General features: G+C 38.4%; 1 protein-coding gene across 1 annotated transcript; it reads left to right on the plus strand.

Moving 5' to 3' along the window:
- The first annotated feature begins 7210 nt into the window (after positions 1-7210).
- Positions 7211-21723, plus strand: LOC127644960 (carbonic anhydrase-related protein-like). Its single transcript, XM_052128423.1, has 8 exons — positions 7211-7703; positions 9005-9196; positions 10811-10935; positions 13138-13233; positions 13459-13521; positions 13624-13672; positions 17952-18064; positions 19989-21723. Exons 1-8 carry the CDS (start codon positions 7631-7633, stop codon positions 20121-20123), a joined length of 846 nt encoding a protein of 281 aa, XP_051984383.1. The 5' UTR covers positions 7211-7630; the 3' UTR covers positions 20124-21723.
- Positions 21724-22272: the final 549 nt, after the last annotated feature.

A 22272-nucleotide genomic window follows, 5' to 3' on the forward strand; every position in this document is an offset into this window, starting at 1 on the left:
AAACAAAGTAACAAATACAATCAAGTAAATAAAATCGAGTAAATAAAATCGACCTCTTACAAGGTGTTAAAAACCACAGAGAAAAGATGGGTTTTAAGAAGGGTTTTAAAAACAGATAAAGAAGAGGCCTGCTTTACATGCAAAGGCAGATCATTCCATAGTCTAGGGGCAGACACAGCAAAGGCACGGTCCCCTCTGAGCTTACGCTTAGTTTTAGGCACAGTCAGGAGCAGCTGATCATCTGACCTGAGAGCTGGACGGGTTTATAAGAGTGTAGAAGCTCAGAGAGGTATGGCGGGCAAGACCATTTAAAGATTTAAAAGCAAATAACAGAATTTTAAAATGGATCCTAAATTGAATAGGCAGCCAATGTAATGAAGCTAAAATAGGGAAATGTGCTCATGTTTACGTGTGCCTGTTAAAAGACGTGCTGCTGCATTTTGTACCATCTGGAGACGGGTGATGGAGGACCCACTAACCCCCACATATAGGGAATTACAATAGTCCAGCCGTGTAGTTACAAAGGCGTGGATTGCAGTTTCAAAATGTTGTCTTGACAGAATTGGCTTTATTTTGGCCAGCTGCCTCAAATGAAAGAAGCTTGATTTGACAACAGCTTTGATGTGACTGTCAAATTTAAGCTCAGGGTCCACTTTAACTCCTAGATTTGTAATGTTAGATTTAATATAGGGTGCCAAGGAGCCCAGATCTACAGGCAGGGTCCCAGTGGTGCCTCCAAAACCATCACTTCTGTTTTTTATCATTAAAATTTAAAAAGTTCAGAGCCATCCAGGCCTTTATGTCGTCGAGACAAATGAGTAGTTGTCCAACAGAGTTATCATTTTTCTTTTTAAGGGGTACATAAATCTGACTGTCATCTGCATAACAGTGGAATGAAATGCCGTACTTTCTAAGTATGGAACCAAGTGGAAGCAAATACAAAGAGAAAAGTAGAGGGCCGAGGACTGAGCCCTGTGGGACCCCACACAAGAGAGGAGCAGTGGAGGATACAAATTCACCTATGCTGACACAAAAAGTTCGATCCGCTAAATATGACCTAAACCACTCCAGTGCCATGCCACTGATGCCCACCCACTGCCTTAAACGTGAAATCAATATCTCATGATCCACTGTGTCAAATGCAGCAGTTAGATCCAAAAGCACAAGGATAACACAGTCGCCAGAGTCAGTCGTTAAAAAGATATCATTAAAAACTCTTAAAAGAGCGGTTTCGGTGCTGTGCAAGGTTTTAAAGCCGGACTGGAAAACCTCTAGTATATTATGTTCTTCCAAAAAGAAGTTTTGTCGCCTATACAGAAATTGAACAAATTTACTGCAAATACAAAAATATGTCAGCAAATTAAGTAGTGGTGCTGTGAGATCCAAATTTAATATCTTGTATGACTTCCATGAGCTTCAAGGACTGCATCCATGCGGTTTGGCAAGGATTCATACAATTTATTGATGAAGTCATCAGGAATAGCAAAGAAAGCAGTCTTGCATGCCTCCCAGAGTTCATCAATATTCTTTGGTTTCGTCTTCCATGCTTCCTCTTTCATCCTACCCCACATATGCTCAATGATGTTCATGTCTGGTGACTGGGCTGGCCAATCCGGGAGCATCTTGATCTTCTTCGCCTTGAGGAACTTTGATGTGGAGATGGAAGTATGCGATGGAGCACCATCCTGCTGCAGAATTTGGCCTCTTTTATGGTTGGGAATATAAGAGGTAGCTAAGATTTCTTGGTATTTTAGACTATTGATGTTTCCTTCCACCCTGCAGATCTCTCGCACACCCCCATACTGGATGTAACCCCAGACCATGATTTTTCCGCCACCAAACTTCACTGTTTTCTGGGTGAATCTCGGATCCATGCGGGCTCCAGTAGGTCTCCTGCAATATTTGCGGCGACTGTGGTGTAATTCAACAGAAGATTCATCTGAAAAATCCACCTTCTTCCACTTTTCCAGCATCCATCCTTTTAGCAGGCTGTGGGCCTTGGCAAATGCCACACAGTTTTTCAATTGTCTTTTGTTTAGTGCTGGCTTCTGGGCACTGATTCGACCATGGAGGCCATTTCGAGACAGAATCCGACAAACTGTTGTGGTTGACACAGGGACTTCAGGTGACCAGGTCTCGTGGAGCTCTGCTGCAGTGGAAAATGGGCTGGCCTTGGATTTTCGAGCCAACAAACAGTCCTCTCGAGCAGTTGTCTTGCGGGGTCTGCCTGACCTGGGCTTGTCAAAAATGTCTGCAGTGTCTTCAGATGTTTTTTTTATCCTCTGTACTTGACGCTGAGACACATTGAAGGTGTCTGCCACATCAGCAGTGGATCTGGTCTTCAGCCTCTTGATAATCAAAACTTTAGTCTCAGGGTGAATCCTAGGCATGTTTGCAGAGGTCTAGTTGCAGTTGATGTGAAGGTCTAGTGTACTGGGGTTGTTTTTATACACACCTGAGACCTAATTGATCCATTATTAGTCACAGGTGAAGCTCATATGACAAGGCGACAACACTTATGTCTTTGCAAAAATGGACTCAATGGGCTTTACCAAGCTGTGAATTTTAGAATACTTTTTAACAGTTTCGTTTTGCACTGAAACATTATTACAAAAGCTGTTGGGATTAAAATGAGCCATTTCTTGTAAAACAATCTTGATTAGAAATATATTTCAGCGGCAATTCAGGTCAATTTGTACACAAGCGACAAGACTTTTGTCAGGGACATAGATGTAATGAAGCCCACCTGCCCACATCATTCTAAAACCTTTTTATACATTTGTTTTATTAAAAATGAACTCAATTACACAAATTTGCTGTTTGGGCAACTGGAAAGCACCCAGCTAAAAAGCTGTAACTGGGCAGTAAGCTGTCAGAGCCAAAGCTTCAGATTTAGACTAAACTGATGCTGTATCCTGAGAACTTAGAAAAGGAATGAATAATTCTGTGGAGGCAAGGCATAGATCTAGTGGAGTTGGAGACAAATAATAAAATATCATCTGTATAAGCAAAAGCAAAATATCTATCGCCTCCACCCCTGGAAAATCATCTTTTAGGGTGTTCTAATGGTTCCACAAAGTTTCTAATACCTTCATCAGTAGACAAAGATGTGGAACTATAAAGATCAAGATAGAATTCTTTAAAAGCATTATTATTATCAGTGGCTGAGGTAAATATTTAATCACCAGCAGATTCCACGGAGGGAATGGTAAAGACTCTCTCTTCTTTATATATCTAGCCAAAAGCTTCCCTGCTTTGTCCCCTGACTCAAAATATGACTGTCTTGCCCTGAATAGCCAAAACTCCACCTTCTGTGACAAAATAGTATTGTATCTGTATTTAAATCGGGTCAATTCTCTGTGCCCATCATATGACATTCTGCGCTTCATCTCTGCCTCGGCACTTTTAATATTCCCTTCCAACTACACTAGTTTGCGTGCTTTGGATTTTTGGTGAATGAGGCATACTGTATGGTCCAACCGCTAAGAACTGCCTTAGGTTCCTCACAAGCCACATGCACAGAGGATACTGACAACCAGTTGGTCTCCATATAGACATTGATTTCAGCCTTTAGCATTTGTTGGAATTCAGGATTTTGCAATAGGGATACATTAAAGAGCCAACTATGATTTTCTTTTCTCTGTATGTGGCAACTCCTCAAAACTAACCAGGGCATGATCAGAGACTAAAATGTTTCCAATTGAACAACCAACAACAGATTAAATGAGGGTTTTAGATGTAAAAAAAAAAAAAAAAATTAAAAAAATCTATTCTAGAATACTTACAATGGATTGAAAAAAATGTATTGTCCCTACAGGTGGGTTCAAAAGTCTTCAAATATCTGGTTAATTTCTGCTAAAACAATAATGACTCTTCCTAATTGATCTTTAATCAGTTTGAGACATTTGAATTGTAGATGTTTACTTATCAGTGTAATGACTCCCCTGCACTTACTTGAGCCAGTACTAAAGAAAACATGTCCACCCCATATCTTCCCAAATTTTTCAGCTTCCTGTGGGGTAAGATGTGTTTCTTGAAGAAACAATAAATCATATTTTTTACATTTAAGAAAATAACTAACCTTCCTTCTTTTTATGGGGTGCCCCAACCCATTCACATTCCACATGGAGAGAGACAATCCACTCATATTAACATTTGACGTTTTGACATATTAGAAAAACATTGATTGTGTGTTAAAAATTACATTTTAATGACCACATTCCAACATTAGTGCAACAATTAAACCCCGAACTTCCCCACGAACAAAAAACACAGAAAAAAGACAAATGTGCACATTAACCCTGTGCACGACAGCGCCAACCGGCGTCCATACCTCTAAACTCAAACAATCCATGTTTGCCTATGAAAGCTAACGTGACAAATTTGCCATCGGATTGCTTAAGTCTGGTGTTTCTGTAAAAATTTTGTGAGACAGAATTACACAACAGAAAATAATTTATAAAACAAACTCTAGGAAATAGGAGGCACAAGCACAAAGAATGTGTAGATTCATCCACATAACTGCTCTGAAGGTGTGTTCCTCCACAAAATAAACTCCAGTCGCTAGGCGGAACCAGCACAAAAATAAGCAAAAAAAGTGAATGTTCAGTGAGTCAGGCTGTTTAATGAGTGCAACATAGGCCCTTATCACTCCAATGTTTTGCAAGAAATATTCCACAGAACAAACTCCAACCAACAGGAGATGTAAGCACAAAGAATGTGCAGATCCACAAACTGTCCTTAATGTTTGCTATACCACAAAACAATCTCCAGGCACTAGTGGAACAAGCACAAAAAGAAACACACATCCATCCCTCGCATGGCACCATGCAACTCCACCTTTATTTTTAAATACATTTTAGATCACGGTAATACCCACATATTTAAAAAACTGTACCGTGGTTTTCAAATCCAATGTTTTCATCCAAATATCTAACACAGAGCATTGCTGTTTAAACAACCTTACATGTTCCACATATCTGATAAATCCATATCATTACATTAGGACTTATAATACTAATACTAATAATAGCTGTTATTTTCCTGTGGCAGCAAACCGCTGGCAGTGCTTAAAGAAAAAATTATTAAATTTGATATTTATAATTTTCTTTCTTGCTAACCTCACCTTGATCCTAGTCAAATATATTATTCACAATTACACAACAGTTAGTTCTGGTCCTCTAATCTGATTGGACAAGCGCCATTCCAAGAGTGCTGATATTTAGTATAACATCACCAAGACGTTTCACTGTTTGCATGTCTGCATTCACTGCACTTCAGACAGGCTGCCAGTCTGAGGCTCAGCAATGCGTAATGATTGGTCCTGTGGCTGAAAGGTTGGCATTTTCATTAACATAGCAAAAATAGACAACTAACCAAATAATTGTAAGTCATATTGTGTCTAAAATCTAAGTTACTCCAAATAAAACTCTTGTTAATAGACCATTTCAAGGATGTAAACAATAACAAAGGAATAAGAACGCTACTGACCTAAAGCATTTCCAATATCATTACTGGATCCTTTAAGGCTGTGAGTTAACAAATTTACTTAAAGAACATCAAACATTTACATAAAGTGAATTATCCAGACGTGTTGTTGATACTGAGCGTCTATGCGAGAAAGGCGATGAAATTGTATCGTAGTTTAGATGCTCACAATAATTTCATCAGCAGAGAGATCGGTAAAATTGGATTGCTCCTATTATAATCAATGAAGCCATTCAATGAAGCTGTCTTTGTGACCTGCAGACAAGATAAGGATTTACTTTTTTAATTATAGAAATACTTTTCTTATCTCTTTTTTCTATTAGCTTTATTACTCCAGCTACTCTGAGATCTTGGCAGTGCAGATTTTGTTGACTTTTGTGTGACAAACTACTTGTTATGTTCCTTAAGTAATTTTGGATAAAAGCATCTTCTAAATTAAGAAATGTAATAGTAAATGACTTGCACAGCATCATTCATTACAATGGGAGGGATCTAGTCACTTATGGAGCTCTATCTCTCAAACTATTAGTTGGTATAAATGTTGTTCACCTACCAGAGATAAAATGTGAACTATCAGGAAATGTCAGAGAGACAATGATGTCACTTCCTTAAGCCCACAAACAGTCCTTGAAATGGTCTATACTGAACTACTTTTAGCCAATAGTCTTCGAGGTGTTTGTAATGTCTTGTAATGCCCACTAGAGGACAATGCAGTAAACTTTGACTGAGAACCTGAGCTTATTCAAAGCTATTTTATTCAATTAAATAATTATCTTAAGAATTAAAGATTCCAAATCTCACCCACACCACCTTGAGAAAATGCTTATGTTTTGATACAGTTTCAATAAAAATGTTCTGATATATATATATATATATATATATATATATATATATATATATATATATATGATCATCAAATGTAGATTTAATATATAAAGTTAAGGTAACGTGGCAACCACGTTGTTTTAGTCCCTAATCTTTAGGGATTGAAACGACCTACTTCTAATTAATTAGTTAGTGACACTTTTGTGTAATGTGCTGCCTTTCATTTTAGAAAATTAGGTTCAAAGCAATTTAGTATTCTTAGTATAGAATTCAAGTCAATGAGCCTTACTGTTCACCTCTTCCAGTTCACTTATCTGGGGCAAACAGTACATTCAGGACACCTTAATATATCCAAGCAATCCAAGTACAGATAGTTCTTAGTAACATAAGATACTGTTGCTGTTAGTTTCAACTACGTACAACTTAAAAAAATTATCGTTATCATTGTTGAACAGATTGTAATGATAAGATTTCACTGTGCTAACAAACAACAGGTCTCTTGCTATCATTTGATGTGATTGCATTTGTTACAGAAGTATTTGGTTTGCTGGAAATCCACACACTCCACAACTCCTGAAAATAACATGTTGGAATACCATCAGAGAGAGGGAAACACTGTTGGGCCCCTCTCATCCTCCTCACCTTGAAAACACCATCAGTAATGTGCAAAGCAAACAGTAATGCTGACAGACCTTCCCACTTTATCTCTTCAGTCTCTCCTTCTTTACTCCTGCCCTTGTGGGCATTTTATAACCACACCTATTTCCTCCACTGTGGGAGGAACTCTTCAATAGCAACATCACTCCAGGATTCCTGCCAGTGACTGCTAACCAGGCCAGACTGCTAAGCTGTTTCTATGGTGCTACATCAGAGGCTCAGGAGTCATTCCACTCAGCCAATCAGATGGCTTGTGGCATGCAGGGGCTCAGTGTGGGCTGCAGCAGCTAAGAGAGAGAGTTTTTGAAGTTACTTTTGCTTTGCTTTGGAGTTAGTTCAAGGAGGACAACGTTCCTAGAAGAGAATAGGAGACAAAGTAAGGGACTGGGAACACTCTTCATTTTCAATGGAATGAGGACTGGTTCTGTTAGTTGCAGTCTCCTCTAAGAGTTTTTGTTTCTGACATTGTGCCTTTGAAGCCACAGCATTGTTTTAAACCACTTTCTTCATGTTTTATGGGTAAGTGGCTAACAAACGAAGAGGCTGAATTCATCCTGAAAACAAGTTCAGAAAGTACTCTTAGTTTTTGGCATCTGCTCAGAGCAGGACTTTCAGCAGTTTTCAATAGTTCTGAAAGGCTTGGAGAGAAAATTCTGCTACCATGGCAGATCATGTTATTGAAGGGTCCGAAAACTACACTGGCAAAGATGAGTTGGACTGGGGCTATGAAGAAGGTAAGGCTTCATTGAGATAATCATTGGCTAATTCCCCTCTTTGTGAAACATGAAACTGTATTGTCACACCCATGATCAAGGATAACTCAGTAAACACCCCTGCCTCCGTTTGCTAAAATAAAAAGTGACGTCATTCATTTAAAAAATAATAATTTGTAATTAAAGTACATACAAGCAACTTATAGTAATATAGTTACTATAGTTTAATTGGTGTTATAATTGGTGTTAATTGGTAAGTTATAAATTAGTTCTATTAAGTAAGTTAATACCAGTAAGTTATGTGTCAAAAATACTTGGTAGTGATGTGCATTGTACAGTACTGTGCTTTTATTCTCTTTATTTAGTTATTTTATATGTATTATCTAAATGTGCTAATTTTGTAACTTTGAACAGCAAACATTATGTGTGGTTATTTAATATGAATTACCCTATTTAATATTTTTATATATTATTTTATAAAATAAAATATAAAGTGTTTTAAAACTGGCTTTTGTTTTAAAACAGAGCAACAGTTTCATTATCTTAATCAAGATAGAGTTAGGGGTCATGTTGCATAATTTCATTTTTTTGATCTGAAGGCAGAGAATAGAGATTGTGCCAAGATGATCTGTAATCATTTATCATGTAGTATTACATTATGAGTCTCAGGAACATATGCATATTTAATACTTAATTGCATATAGTAAATACTTATTATGTGTTAGTAGCTGTTGAATCAGACATGTCAATAGCATTAAGACTACAATTTTTACTTTCTTTTCTACAAGAAAACATCTGTCTTATTATTCTTAAATAGTGCTAGTAAGGGAAAGCATTCTTTACATAGTGGGGTTTTAGACTATGAAGCCACTAGATACTCAGCAATATAAGGCATTTAGACAGGGAATGAAGAAAAGAACCAGTGTGAGAAATATTAGCACATACTATATCCTCCATGTGTCTACTAATCCTATTGGACCCCTCGGTAATGACTTTGAGACACTCAAGTTCTGGGAGACCAAATTTAGTTTCTACATTATAAGACAATTTTTTTTTAACACTGTCTGTATTATCTGCAGAAACACCAAATATTTAATTTCTACATTTACTGACTAAAGTTGCATTGACACAAAGTATCATGGTGTGAATAGTTTTTTTTTCAAGGTGAAAATACACCAAGGATAAACAGTAGGCTGTGTCTCATGGGTCATGAACAAGGACAGAGTTAGTATACATTCTAAATCAAGATAAGCATTGATAAGTGAATCAAAATAAAAAATGCTATCACCAACAATTTTTTTGTCTTTTGTGAATGAATCTAGGCGTCGAGTGGGGTCTTCTGTTTCCTGAGGCAAATGGAGAGTACCAGTCCCCCATAAACCTGAATTCTAGAGAGGCACAATATGACCCTCGGCTCTTGGAAGTGGGGCTTAACCCTAACTATGTAGTTTGCAGGGAATGTGAGGTCATTAATGAGGGTCACACTGTGAGGATCATTCTCAAGTCCAAATCAGGTATAACATCAAAGTCTCTTTTAGGCAAGTCAGTTTACTCAGAGGCCGTTTTGGTAATGACCACAGGCAGCTATTTTCTATGTGGGCAGCAAGTACAAATCCTAACTTCTTTAAATCTTCTAAACTGTTTGTTAAGATTACGATTCCATAGGGTAATACATTTTTAACAATAACATATAAATGTGTAAATACTAACTACTGAATATTTTGCAATACACTTAAAATGCATTGTTTGTATCTTTATAATCAACTTGAAATACGTAATTTTAAATTTTTCAATATTTTTTTTTTATTCAGTTACGTAATTCTCAGTGCTTAATTGGATTATATTTGATCCTTTCATGAAAAACTTTTAAGTGCACAGTCTTGTACGTTTGTTTTTTGTCTGGATTTCTTTCTGGTCTTCTTGTCTTTTTGCTTCAAATCAAATTTTGTAATGTTATGATTCACCTCGGAACTAGATGGTGTGGTTCATGGCTTAGAACTCTTTTATAAAGGATTTTATGAAATCCCTACGGGAAAAAAAACGAAAGGGAAAAATACTTCTGTTGCGAAAGCTGAGATAGCTGAAAAAGTGTACTGGCACTGTTGTGCTCTATAACAAAGGGGTCATGACATGAGAAATTAAATTTTTCTTGATCTTTTCACATGTAAGAGGTCATTGTACTATAAAAGCATACCGTAAGTTTCAGAACTCTAAACTTCCTTCACACTGTGAAAAGTGCATTTGTTGAAGCCAAGCTGGCAAAATGACTCGTTCTCTACTTTTTTCTCACTGTGGTAGACATTTGCATCTGACCGCCTCTACAACACCACATCAATGGCTACTTAACCTTATCAACTCTGTAGCTCTACCCAGTATCAGTGATTAGTGAGATGGTAAGGTGAGAGCAGGCCATTGTAGAGCAGAGAGCCAATCATAACATTTGGACATTTACTTTCAAGTCTACTTAAAGAAAATTCAGCACCCAAACCAAGTATTTCTGACAAAGGGTCAGAATGAGGGTGGAAAATTACCATGATTATAAATACATGACTGTTTGTTTGTTTTTATTTTGTGCAAAAAAACTTGACATAATATTATAAGTGAGCATCAAGGAACATATAAAAATAATCAAAAGGCATGTGATGAACTCTTTAAAAACAGAACCAATTAAGTCTTTGATACACTGGTATCATAAGTTCTCATAAGAAAAAAAAAAAAAAATGCACATTCAAGAGTAAATAAACAGCCGATGCTAATTTAACAAAGGTGATTGGCTGTTTAAACTGAAAGGCAGGACTTACATTCCAACAGCCACCATACTGAGCTGTTACAATTTCTCCCATTAATTTTCTATTGTCAGTTTTCACATCCTTTTACTCTCTCTGATAACATGTTGCTGTAAAAATACAATGTTTTAATCTTGAACGCTTTAAACCCATAACAAAGTCCACAAAAATTACATCTCAAGATAATCTTTACTCTGTGCTGCACTGCCAGGTCAAGGGGAGGTGAAAAGACATACATCTACTTTTCAAGAGAAATCTGCATGTACTGCCTGTTATTATTGTTTTCAGTCTTGTAATCCTGTTCTCCTTCCTTTTCCTGTCCCCTTTGGAATGCTGTCTCAGTTGTTACTGGTGGCCCTCTGCCCAGCGACCATGAGTATGAACTGAGCGAGGTGCGCTTCCACTGGGGAAAAGAGAACCAGAGGGGTTCTGAACACACTGTAAACTTCAAGGCCTTTCCGATGGAGGTCAGTGTCACTTCTCCAATTCTATCCATCTTGCGTATTTGACCCTGTGGGTCTTTCCTGATGTCAAATATAACAGTCAGAGTTCCCACATGTTTTGACCAATTAATCTCCATGACTTTTCCAGATGTTTGTAATATAAAATAAATAATTAATACAATAATTAAAATAGTTTTATAGAAATTGCACTCACAAGGAGAGATTTCTAGCTGGTAAGAGAGTAGAGCATAATTATCCGCCCCTACCTTCCACGGCTCCGCCCCCCGGAGTCCTCCTTGGCTCCGCCTTCCACGGCTCCACCCCCAGAGACTATTCCTCATGCGACTCCGCCCGCTCCCCTAGAGACTCCTCCTTCAACAGTTACGTCCACGTTACTAGTAACTCCTCCTATAGCGGCTCCACCTCCCAAGCCTCCAGACCCGGCCCCCACCTTGAGGTCATCCCCTTGGTCTCCAGGCCGTCCCCCAGATCTGCTGGGGTCCCTTGGTCTACTGGCCGCTCGCCTGATCTGTTCTGGTCCCCTTGGTCTAATGGCCGTCTGCCAGATCGGCTCTGGTCCCCTTGGTCTCCTGGCCGCCCGCCTGATCTGCTCTGGCCTCCTGGCCGCCTGCCTGATCTGTTCTGGTCCCTTGGTCTCCAGGCCGCCCGCCTGATCTATTCCCTGACCTTGCCTTGTTCCTCTGTTTCCATTGTGCCCCCCTGAACCACATGTTTTCCCCTACACTCCATGGACAAATTTATTTTTTTTAAACTTTTTTTGGAGCGTCTGGAATCCGTTCCTTAAAGGGGGGGCTCTGTCACATGTTCCATGTTGTCTTTTGTTTTGGTGCTTTTATGTTGAAGTTCTTGTTTAGTTCCTGTTTTTGTAGTCCTTTTTAGTTTCATTTTATGATTGGTTTCCCCTGATAGTTTCCCCAGGTGTTCCTTGTTTTCCCTTGTGTATTTAAGCCCTTATTTCCCCCAGTCTATTTGTCAGTTCTTGCATGTTTTGTTATACTCTGTGCTAGGTTCCCTGTGTTTTTCTTTGTTCTGAGTTTTCGTTTATTTTAATAAAGCTGCACTTAGATCCTCATTCTTTGCCTGCCTCGTTACAGTTCTGCATAACGCAGCGGCTCATTTTTGCTTATCGCAGCTAATATGGAACGTTTCGCGACCGACCCACCGACCGACTCGGTTTCTCCCGCTGGCCAGTCCGCCCCGATCGGCCCCAAAGTGCGTCGGCACACCGGGAAAATGCCCGGTATGCCAGATTGCCAGTCCAGCCCTGCATGTCAGCTGCCATACCTATTTGACATATAAGGAGGGAAGCCTTTTTAGCTACTAATTCATAAATAGGGACCTCCTTCCATGTCAATTGCAACAATACCATATGCTCCAATGAGGCACTTGCTATTGGATTTATCATGAAGTGATCTATTCAAATCACCTGTCTATGGAACCTGCTCTCATACTCAGTCCTGTCAATGTCTTCTGTACACAAGGAGAAAGATAAGGGCCTGTCATCCATGTTTGTCATCCTGTTCCCATGACACAGTGTTGCCTCATGTCATCATTTACTCAACCTCATGACTTCCGTAGAACACAAAGAGAGATTTCATTTAAGAATATTCGGACTACTCTTCCATATCATTTAACAATGTCAAAAAAGTGCCACAAATGTATCACAAAAGAGGTCCATCAAATGACTCCAGTTGGTCCATCAAATGACCAGTTTGGTGAATTGTCATTTAAAAGACCCAACTTAAAAGATCAACTTCTTCATGAACCAGACATTGCTAATTCTTTCATGAGGTCTCATTAACTTGCCAAGGAGAGTTTCAGAAGTCACTAGTCATATAAACCTCATTAATATGGGCTACAGTATATCTTTTTGGTACAATGGCATTTTGGAGCTTGAAAGAAACAGTTCTCATTCACTTCCATTTTATGGAAAATGGTGGCCAGGAAATTATTCCTTTTGTGTTCCTTGGAAGAAAGAAAGTCATCCAGGTTTGTAATGACATGTTGACAGAATTGTAATTTTTTATCAAACTATTCCTTAAAGAGTAAAATCTGTCCCTTGACAGGAGATAAATATAGTAAAGACGGTGACATAAATATAATCACAATCATAATTTTGCATTTAGATTCTTGCAATCAACTTTGTACTTTGAATTTAGAGGTCTTTTCACAGATTCCTCAGTTAGTAATAAATATCTCTCACAGCTTCATCTAATCCACTGGAACTCTACATTATTCAGCAGCATGGAGGAGGCCATGGGCAAGAAAAATGGCATTCTCATCATTGCCTTATTTGTGCAGGTATCACTTTCCCACAGTATAAAAATACTAAATAAATAAACATGGCATTTGTATAGCATACAGTAAATATAGAATGTCATTGGTCTCTTCAGGTTTTGTCTAAGGTTACATATAGCTAAATATACATGCAGTAAATATTTAGGGCTAATTTAGTCCCTGGTGGTTTTCCTGTACCTGCAGCATGTCATGCTCATTAACATTAGCGCTGTGATGTGATCTGTGCAGATAGGGAAGGAACATCTTGGGCTGAAGGCCATCACAGACGTCCTGCAGGATCTGCAGTACAAGGTGAGCAAATGAGGTGACTCTTCTCTGAGACATAAGACATACGTTTGTTGAGTTATCTAAACTAAAAACTTTCAGTTTCAACTTGTTGTGTTGTCTGTACAGGGGAAGACAAAAATAATTCCATGTTTCAACCCAAACACATTATTACCTGGTAAGTTCAAATTTATAGGTGAATTGTGTACATTTTTTTAGGTTAAATATGCATGGACATCTATAAATAAGCCATTGGTAGGCTGATTTCCACAAAAAGTGAAAACAGTGTGGTTCGGTGGTGCTTTAAAAACATTGCTCTGTTTGTTTGAGTAGTCCAGCCATCCAGACATAACAACATTGACTTGACCATTTGCAAGCGAGACTCAACATTGACTTGACCAATTTGGGGCGAGACTCTCTTGTTTGCTAGTCTCAGCCTCAGACAGCATGCTCACAGTCTGTGTACTAGCATCTGATGCTTCTGATAGCACACAAAATTGGAAGCGCTTTCTCAGTCCAGTCAGACCAAATCTGATTGGCTGACTTCTACTGGATTTCAGAGAGCTTAGTTTGCGCTGGTCTGGGTGGAAGCACAAGTCAAGTTCACAAGGTTCCGTGGTGATACAATGAGCGCTTTTTAAGAATGAATAATCACAGAATTTGCCCAATTTGCCAGGTTAGTCACATCAACTCTTGTAAAGATATTCAGCATTTGGTTTGAGTCGCGTAGTAGAAAGTAAAGTGGATATCCATGAGCAGAGCCAGGCCAGCTGACAGTCTTGCCTGGGCCCGGGACAAGATAATCTTAGATGGGCCCCCCCATGCCCAGATCTCTCCTTTTCCCTTGCTCTTCCTCTCCTGTTCCCCTCCTCTGCTCTTCCTCTCCTGTTCCCCTCCTCCGCTCTTCCTCTCCTGTTCCTCTCCTCTGCTCTTCCTCTCCTGTTCCCCTCCTCTGCTCTTTCCTCTCCTGTTCCTCTCCTCTGCTCTTCCTCTCCTGTTCCCTCCTCTGCTCTTCCTCTCCTGTTCCTCTCCTCTGCTCTGTGCATTTTGGGCACTTTTGTGTGAAAGCATATTCATTTTTTGTCCATCAAAAGTGTGCTTTCACTTTTAATTAAGCATGAGCAGCGCAGCAAAAATAGACTCGGATCTGGCCCATTATCTGTTCACCGATGCCAACAGTGACGCATTTCAGCCGGCTTTTTATTTCTCATCTCCATAAATATATCTAGTAGTAAAGCTAATGCAAGGGCTAGAAATCAATGAATTCTTTGCTAATACTTCCTCGTCATCATGGAGAGCGCAGTTCGCACCGCTTTCTCCTTTCCACAAGCGCGTGCTCTCCCGTGGCGTCTGTCGTTGCTATGCAACAATGAACTTGCGCGCCTGTAAAAACGAGGCGCCGCGTCGCTATTATGAGCTAATATCCAAAATATTTCCATATGTGTCTCTTTCCTCCTTTCTTATCAACAAGTGGATTTACAGCCACCACATCAGCAGCACCGCCGGTCGCAATGTCTCAGCACTTTTATGAAGAGGACGCAACTGCACGCGCTTCGGGCATGCACTCGCATCAAGTACCGGGTTTGAGAAAACCTGGTACCGTGGCGTGACGTTTAAAACAAAATTAGTACCGACTTGGTACCGAAGTACCGGGTCTTTGACAACACTCATAAACGTTGGCTGCGCTGTTTCTTACCTTGCTCTACGTTGACTTTACTAACGTTAGTTCCAGCTTCTCCGTCACCACCTTTTTTTAAAATATTTGTTTAGGACATCTCGAAGGCCTCTATTTTCTTCCCTTCTTCTCTTTTCTTTTCTGAGCACCAGACTTGTGCTGACCGGACATTTTGATCGTAACGTTAGCCTACTGAACTTCAAATCAAATGACAACATAAAATTTTGATCAGTGGCCAAACCATTTTTGTTTTGGGGGTGGGCGGGGGTTCTTGACCACTATTTCAAGGACAATTAGGAAGAAAACAAATAAAAAGCTTTTATGTAACTCAAATATTAGATATTTTTTCCACAAATATGCCTATTTTATTTATTTTTTAACAATTATTCCATAATTTAATGAGGGCCCAGTTCTGGGCCCCCCTAACCTGGGCCCGGGACAACAGACCCGTTTGTCCCCCCCTGTCGGCGGGCCTGAGCAGAGCTGTTGTAAGCCCGTTTATCGGTCCAATGGTGGTCTACAATAATACGGGTGAAGGTCTCTGCGCGTTACTGTCTTTCCTTTTAAGCAACACAACAAGATTAAATGAAATACATTTTCATTTCATCTGACTCCATAAATTAAAAAGGCTTTATTGATATCTGAGCATCATTAAAAGTGAGCGAATGTTTGATCATTCTTTTTAACTCTTTAATTATATTATACCCGTTCAGATTAGGAAACTATGTCGCTTTGAGGTCCTCGCATGTTTTTCTCTTTTATGTTGGTCTCACGCTCACAAGCTCATCAGCTTTGGATCATCAAACAGAGGTAATTGCTATATTCCTAAAATCGGTCACATTCACGTTTACACAAACAAAGATTCTTCAGTATAGCCCCCATGGAGTTGCATACACTTGAATTTAATTTAACGTTTACTTCAGTAGAGGTCACGGCCACTATTACAGATGTAAGCTGCCCAACATAACTTCTCTTGTAATAGCTTTGGATTGGCCATGCGTGGTTTCCCCGCGTACATTTATATGGAGAAACATCAAATTAAAACAGAGGTAAGACACATCTGAATTTATATTGGTCAAGCAGCATTTGCTGTTCTAAACGGAAATTCCCTTTTTGTCTTTGCTAACCAAGTACACTTGAATGGATGCCAAATATTAGTCGTCACTAATCTGACGAAGACTTGTGGTAACATACGAATCGTTTGGGAAAACAATTTCCCAAAGAGTTAGTCAGAATAAAATCAAATGTATACAATTTATTGACCAGGTAAATGGAACAAGAATTCAAAATCCAATTCATAGACTAAAATCATCGATCAATCAAATATAATAACAACAATTCGGAAATCGAGGAATTTATAGAAATATTTACCTGGCAACGAGAACTACACACAGCGATCGTGTGGGAAGTCTACCTACAGACTCCCCGAACCTTTTGCCCATTTTCCTTATAAACCCAGATAATTCAATATGCTTACCAAATGGTGGTGTCTGTCATTATAATTAGATTTTGGTCCCCTATTGAGGAGTTCACAACTGTGGGATCAGAATTTGTAATTGAATGGGTTCTTGATTGTGCAAGTGAGGTGCGAGCTGCACTATTTGCTGCGTCTCGGATGTTGCTGTTACATATGCAAGAGAGAGTTCAAGTGTTAATTAGAGCCTTTTGTTTTCTCGAGGAGTAGCCTAGACTCGCTGGCACCTGCCTTACACTGTATGTTCTGCTTTGTTTATTTAGGTATTTCTGTGAAATACTCTGTAATGAGGCTCTGTAATGTACTTAAACTCGCTACACATTTTCCACCATTTTACCATGTATTTTCTGTGCAATCACTCGTGGAGACTTGCGCGTCTTTATATAAATTATTTATTTTCCCATGCCGGTCTTTTATTAAAAGAAAAGCCGTCTCCGATAACCCCTAAACATTGTGTAATGAGACAAACCCAACTGTGACTGGTCGCATTACATGTCAGTTAGATGGTTTTCCATCCTAAGTGGGTGGTTATTTGCCAATGTTATTTGATATAGATAAGGATGTTCGAGTCCAGAAATTTGGGAATCAACTCCGATTCTGATTCCTGGTTTTGTAATCGATTCCAAGAGAAATCTTTTTGATTCTGAAAAAATAAAAAAGGGGAGGTATTGTTAGATTTTGTATACAATATATAATATACTGTATATATACAATATATATTTATATGCATATTTTCCAAGAGCACTTAACTAGTCACTAACAAAAAAATATATAATAATTGCACTTGTATGTTTTGAATACTATTCTGATGCTAGTGAAACTTTGTAATATGGCACTTTTGTACCACTGTCTCCTTAAGATGATTTGCTCATGTTTTCCTCTTTTGTGAGTCGCTTTGGATAAAAGCGTCTGCCAAATGAATAAATGTAAACGTAAATGACTGCATCTTGAGTCATCCAAAGTTTCAAGTAAATTTTTGATTCCCAACACCCCGGAATCGAGGAGTCGATTATTTTTGGAATCGATTCCCAGCCCTAGCTCTAGACGCCAGGTCTGGCTACGCAAGACTATTGTTTGCTGACCAATGCCAGACAGGGAGACTTTTCAGGAAACCTTTTTGATAGCAATCATTTGGTGATGGTAATGGCACAGAAATTGCATGCAGCACTTCTTAATTATTATAATTTGTAATTCATCATACTGGTGTTTGTGTCTTATTTGCATACTCTGGTATACATCACCATGAGTTATCCTAGCAAAAGTTATCAGTGCCTCTGATTTGGTTAATTGATTTGTTTACCTCCTCAGATCCTCTGCTAAGAGATTATTGGGTGTATGAGGGCTCTTTAACCACACCGCCTTGTAGTGAGAATGTCATCTGGATTCTCTACCGTTACCCACTAACCATCTCTCAAATGCAGGTAAAGCCCGTACAAACACTACAAATTATATATGTATATTAAACCATAGCCTTCAGCTTTAACTTAATAAGAAACACAGAAGCTCCAGCACATAAATTGTGATAGAAATACACTGACATGCACTTCTTTCAGCACTTATATATTTATTTCATAAGAGAAAGCATTTCATGTCACAAGACTGAGTCATGAAGTCTTGTTTTAGAAAAGGAATTCATATGAAAACACAAGAGGGAAGTCTGAAATTATTTATTACAATAGATTGGGGTTTACCACAGTGAAATGCACCAATAAACAGTAAGGAACTGAACATTCATCTGCAACTTAATGTACAGTATATTTGATCTTAATAACTGGCAGGTCAGAAGACTTTTAAGTAAAGGTCAGAGTCATATATTGAGTATGACATGAAAGGCAAAGGTAAGACATGAAAGAAGGTCAGGGTCTTTCCTCTGTTTGATTATTATAACAACATTTTTAAATATAAATTGTCTCCTCCTTGAATGAAGTAAAAATGCAACAGTGCCCAGTGCTGCTGTGCAGGGACAAATTGCAATTTCATTAATTCAGTCAATTGTGCAGCCTTGATGGAAACCATACCGATGTCTCAAAGTTCCAAATCTGCAGGTTCCAGAGGGTTTTGATTGGTTTTCCCCTTATTATACAGTAAGTGCAACTGTCACTGCCACGTTTGTTACGTTGGTTTTTCCACATTAATGTGAAAATGATGAATACAAATCACATAATACATTTTCCCTGGAGTGCCAACCCCTCTACATTCTGTGGATATTATTATTTCTGGATTGTGCATTTAAATAGTTTTGACCAAGTGTGTGGTCGCACTACTTTTTATCTTTTTCCTTTAGAACAGGTGAAGCTGCAGATCTAATGGCCCTTAGATAAAATTATCAGTTATTTTTTATTCTTCCAGTCAAAATTTGTGCCGCAAGATATATATTAGCCTACAACTGTAACTAGTAAATTCTGGAAGTGACCATGGTATAAGCGGGATAATCCATGGCTAGGTGTGCGTTAAACGATTTCAAATGCACTTCAGGGAGGCAACTACCACCTGCTTCACTTCGGGTGGTTCTTTGCCTACACGTATTGCATTTAAAATCGTTTATATACACACACACACACACACACACACACACACACACACACACACACACACACACACACACACACACACACACACACACACACACACACAGTATATATTTCTTTATGTTATTTTAAATACTACTTTTGTTAGCTTGAGAATTGTATGACAAGAGAGACTAGGACTGGGTTCTGAAAAATTATATATTGATAATAAATTGTCAACAAAACTTTATATTACATTGTCCCCACTGACTGCAAGCAAAAAAACTTCAGAATGAATCACTTTATTGGTTTGTGGTTCTTTTTTTTAAGGAATGGTTTAAAATGATTGGCGAATCAGTCTAAATCGCACATTGGAGTCATGGACTGAATAGTCATAGTCTAACTCACATCTCCACTGAATCACTCACTGAACCGCAGGTTATGTCCATCTTGAAATTAGCTGAGGATTGTTACAGTGTTCTTTTTTATATCAGTGATAAAAATCTATTAAATCAGTTTAATTACTGACTGTGTATTTAAATATACATTTCCACAACATAATTTCAGAATTTTGTTCAATGAATGTAAAATTAATTAAAGAAAAAAACCTGTATTGTGTTAAATACTGTATATTCAAAATATCTTAAAAACTAATAATTTTTTTATTGGTTATTGTTTAGCACATTGTTTGGTCCAATTTCTTAAAGGGGACCTTGGTACCCCCACTGCAAAAACAAATTAGTAGAAAGACAGATACAGTATGAGGTCTGATGTATGAGTGTAAAGCAAGTAAATGCTGGCCCTCTTTCATTTTACCTGAACTCTTTTTCTGCCCCAGATTGAGGAGTTCCGTCGGCTCCGGTCTCACATTAAAGGAGCCGAGCTTCTGGAAGGGAATGATGGGATGCTGGGAGACAACTTTAGACCCACCCAGCCCCTGAGTGACAGGGTGGTCAGGGCAGCTTTCCAGTAGAACCTCCACAGCAGGATCCTTTTTAATCTGGCAGGAGTAAATTTACCGGAGATTGTATTATTTTCACTGTTTGTTCAAGTGGAGCGCCCTCATTTGAAGATAATGCAGTGGCTTATGTATGGCTTTGACTGCTCTGTGTAAAGGAGGAGTTAGATTAGGCTCAACACATTAGCTGATTAAATGTCTCATTGTCTGGGTTTTGGAGGGAGCCCATCTGGGTCTTCAGGGAGCAAACTTAGATAGTATGTATGTTAATTTTGAGATACCGCATAAGAATGGTGCATGGAAACACCATAATGCAAAAAATAATCAAAAATGTGCATAAACAAATGATAATCTACGGTCGCTTATATTGGATACATTTTTTGTTTTGTAAGAAAACATGCACAAAAACTACTATGGAAACACATTACTGTATAAAGTCATGTGACTTACTAATTAGTTAGTAACTAGACTAACCAGCGGACAAACATCTCAAATGTTGCTTTAAAAAGCTGGAAGCAAATTTGTTTTACAAATTGATAAATTTTTTCCATTACCTCCCAGAACTGTATGATATGCTGTGGCTCCAAAATGTAAGGCATCTGCTGTCGATAGTTTGCAAACATGAACTACGTCAGAGCATTTGTCTGTGTGCTCTAAACTGCAAGTAATGTATTACATTTAATAAAACCCAGTGGCTACAACTTCCATTTCCATTTGGATTTTGGAGCAATTTCCCCACAAGTGACAACACGTGATGGAAATGCTACTTTTTTCCCCCCGCAAATTCATTCTGACTACTGTTAATAATACAGACTTAAACATAACTGGAATTTGATTTCCAATTGACCATAATTCTGTAAAACTGTTCAAAGGGTCTTGCTAAACGTACTTAGTGGAAACAGGCAATATTCTGTTAACAGTATTAGCATCACTACACAATGGAGTGCTGCAAGGGTTAGAGTAACCCAGTTCCTTCTGATCTAGGACTAACTGCAGCATTGTGTAAAGATCTATTTATTTCCGGGCTCTCAAGGGGGAACCTGGGTCTGCCTGGGTATTACTAATTTTGAAAGGAGACTTTGAGCAGGCTCAATTTAAGCTGTAATGATGCAGTACTTCTAAAAGAGTCCAATGCTATAACCAGAATAATCCAAACAAATTTCTTCTTTTCCACTACTGTATTTCTATACTACACTTTAGAGTGTGTTATTAAAACATAAGGTTCACTCAGTAACTTTTGTGTTTATGTGATCTTGGACTTACATTGATACCTATGGCGGTGTATGCAGCATCATTTAAAATCAATAGTTTTTAGTTTCAGATGCCATTGTAGTATTTAGTATTCACAGTCAGCCATGATTAATTTAATCCACAAGTGAAAGTGTCCAATAACAGGGCAGCTACAGAGATTAAGATGGATATTCGGTGGGTCATGTGATTTTAAAATGGCAGCCCCCATGAGGAGACCCTCTCCATGAAGAGTAAAATGGCTTTAATAAGGTTACAGTAATGGCTGGAGTTTTTATTTTATGTGACCGGTTTTGATTGTATACATAAGTTACAAAATTACAATTCATTTTAATAGGAGTAAAATGTTTTTACTGAGGAAAAAATTTCTGAGTGCACCAATATATGCTTTAATGTGTAAAGTGTGTAATGTTTTACAATACTAAAATACTTAAATACCAAAAAATGCTTGTTTAATATGCAGTGAATGCTATAAGTAAACCATTAGTAGGTTGATATTACACAAAAAGCCTCAACACTGTGACTCATGGTGCTATCAAATCATTGCTCTGTTTGTTTGAAGATTTCGACCAACCTGACAAAGCAACAACAGATTTCAGTCTGCAACACTTCGTACACTGTCTGTGTGATTTAGCATGGGGAAAAGTGAAGCCCTGTTACCATAGTTACTCATTCATTCCTATCCACAGTTTTCCTGAGCAACCACTGGGCGGCAACTTGAAGATTCTTGTTGCCTTTTTTCTGTTTCTGGTCTTGAGACGTTGACTAAAAACTGCCAAATTGAGCGATCCAGAGAAGAACAACAACCATTTAAGTGTTACTTGGTGTAAAAATTAACTGCAGGCTCAACTTGTGCTATTGTTGTCTGTCATATCAACTCAGAATAATTAATAATATTAACGTAACTTATCTCGGA

The sequence above is a fragment of the Xyrauchen texanus genome, chromosome 6 (assembly GCF_025860055.1).
Source record: "Xyrauchen texanus isolate HMW12.3.18 chromosome 6, RBS_HiC_50CHRs, whole genome shotgun sequence".
NCBI lineage: Eukaryota > Metazoa > Chordata > Actinopteri > Cypriniformes > Catostomidae > Xyrauchen > Xyrauchen texanus.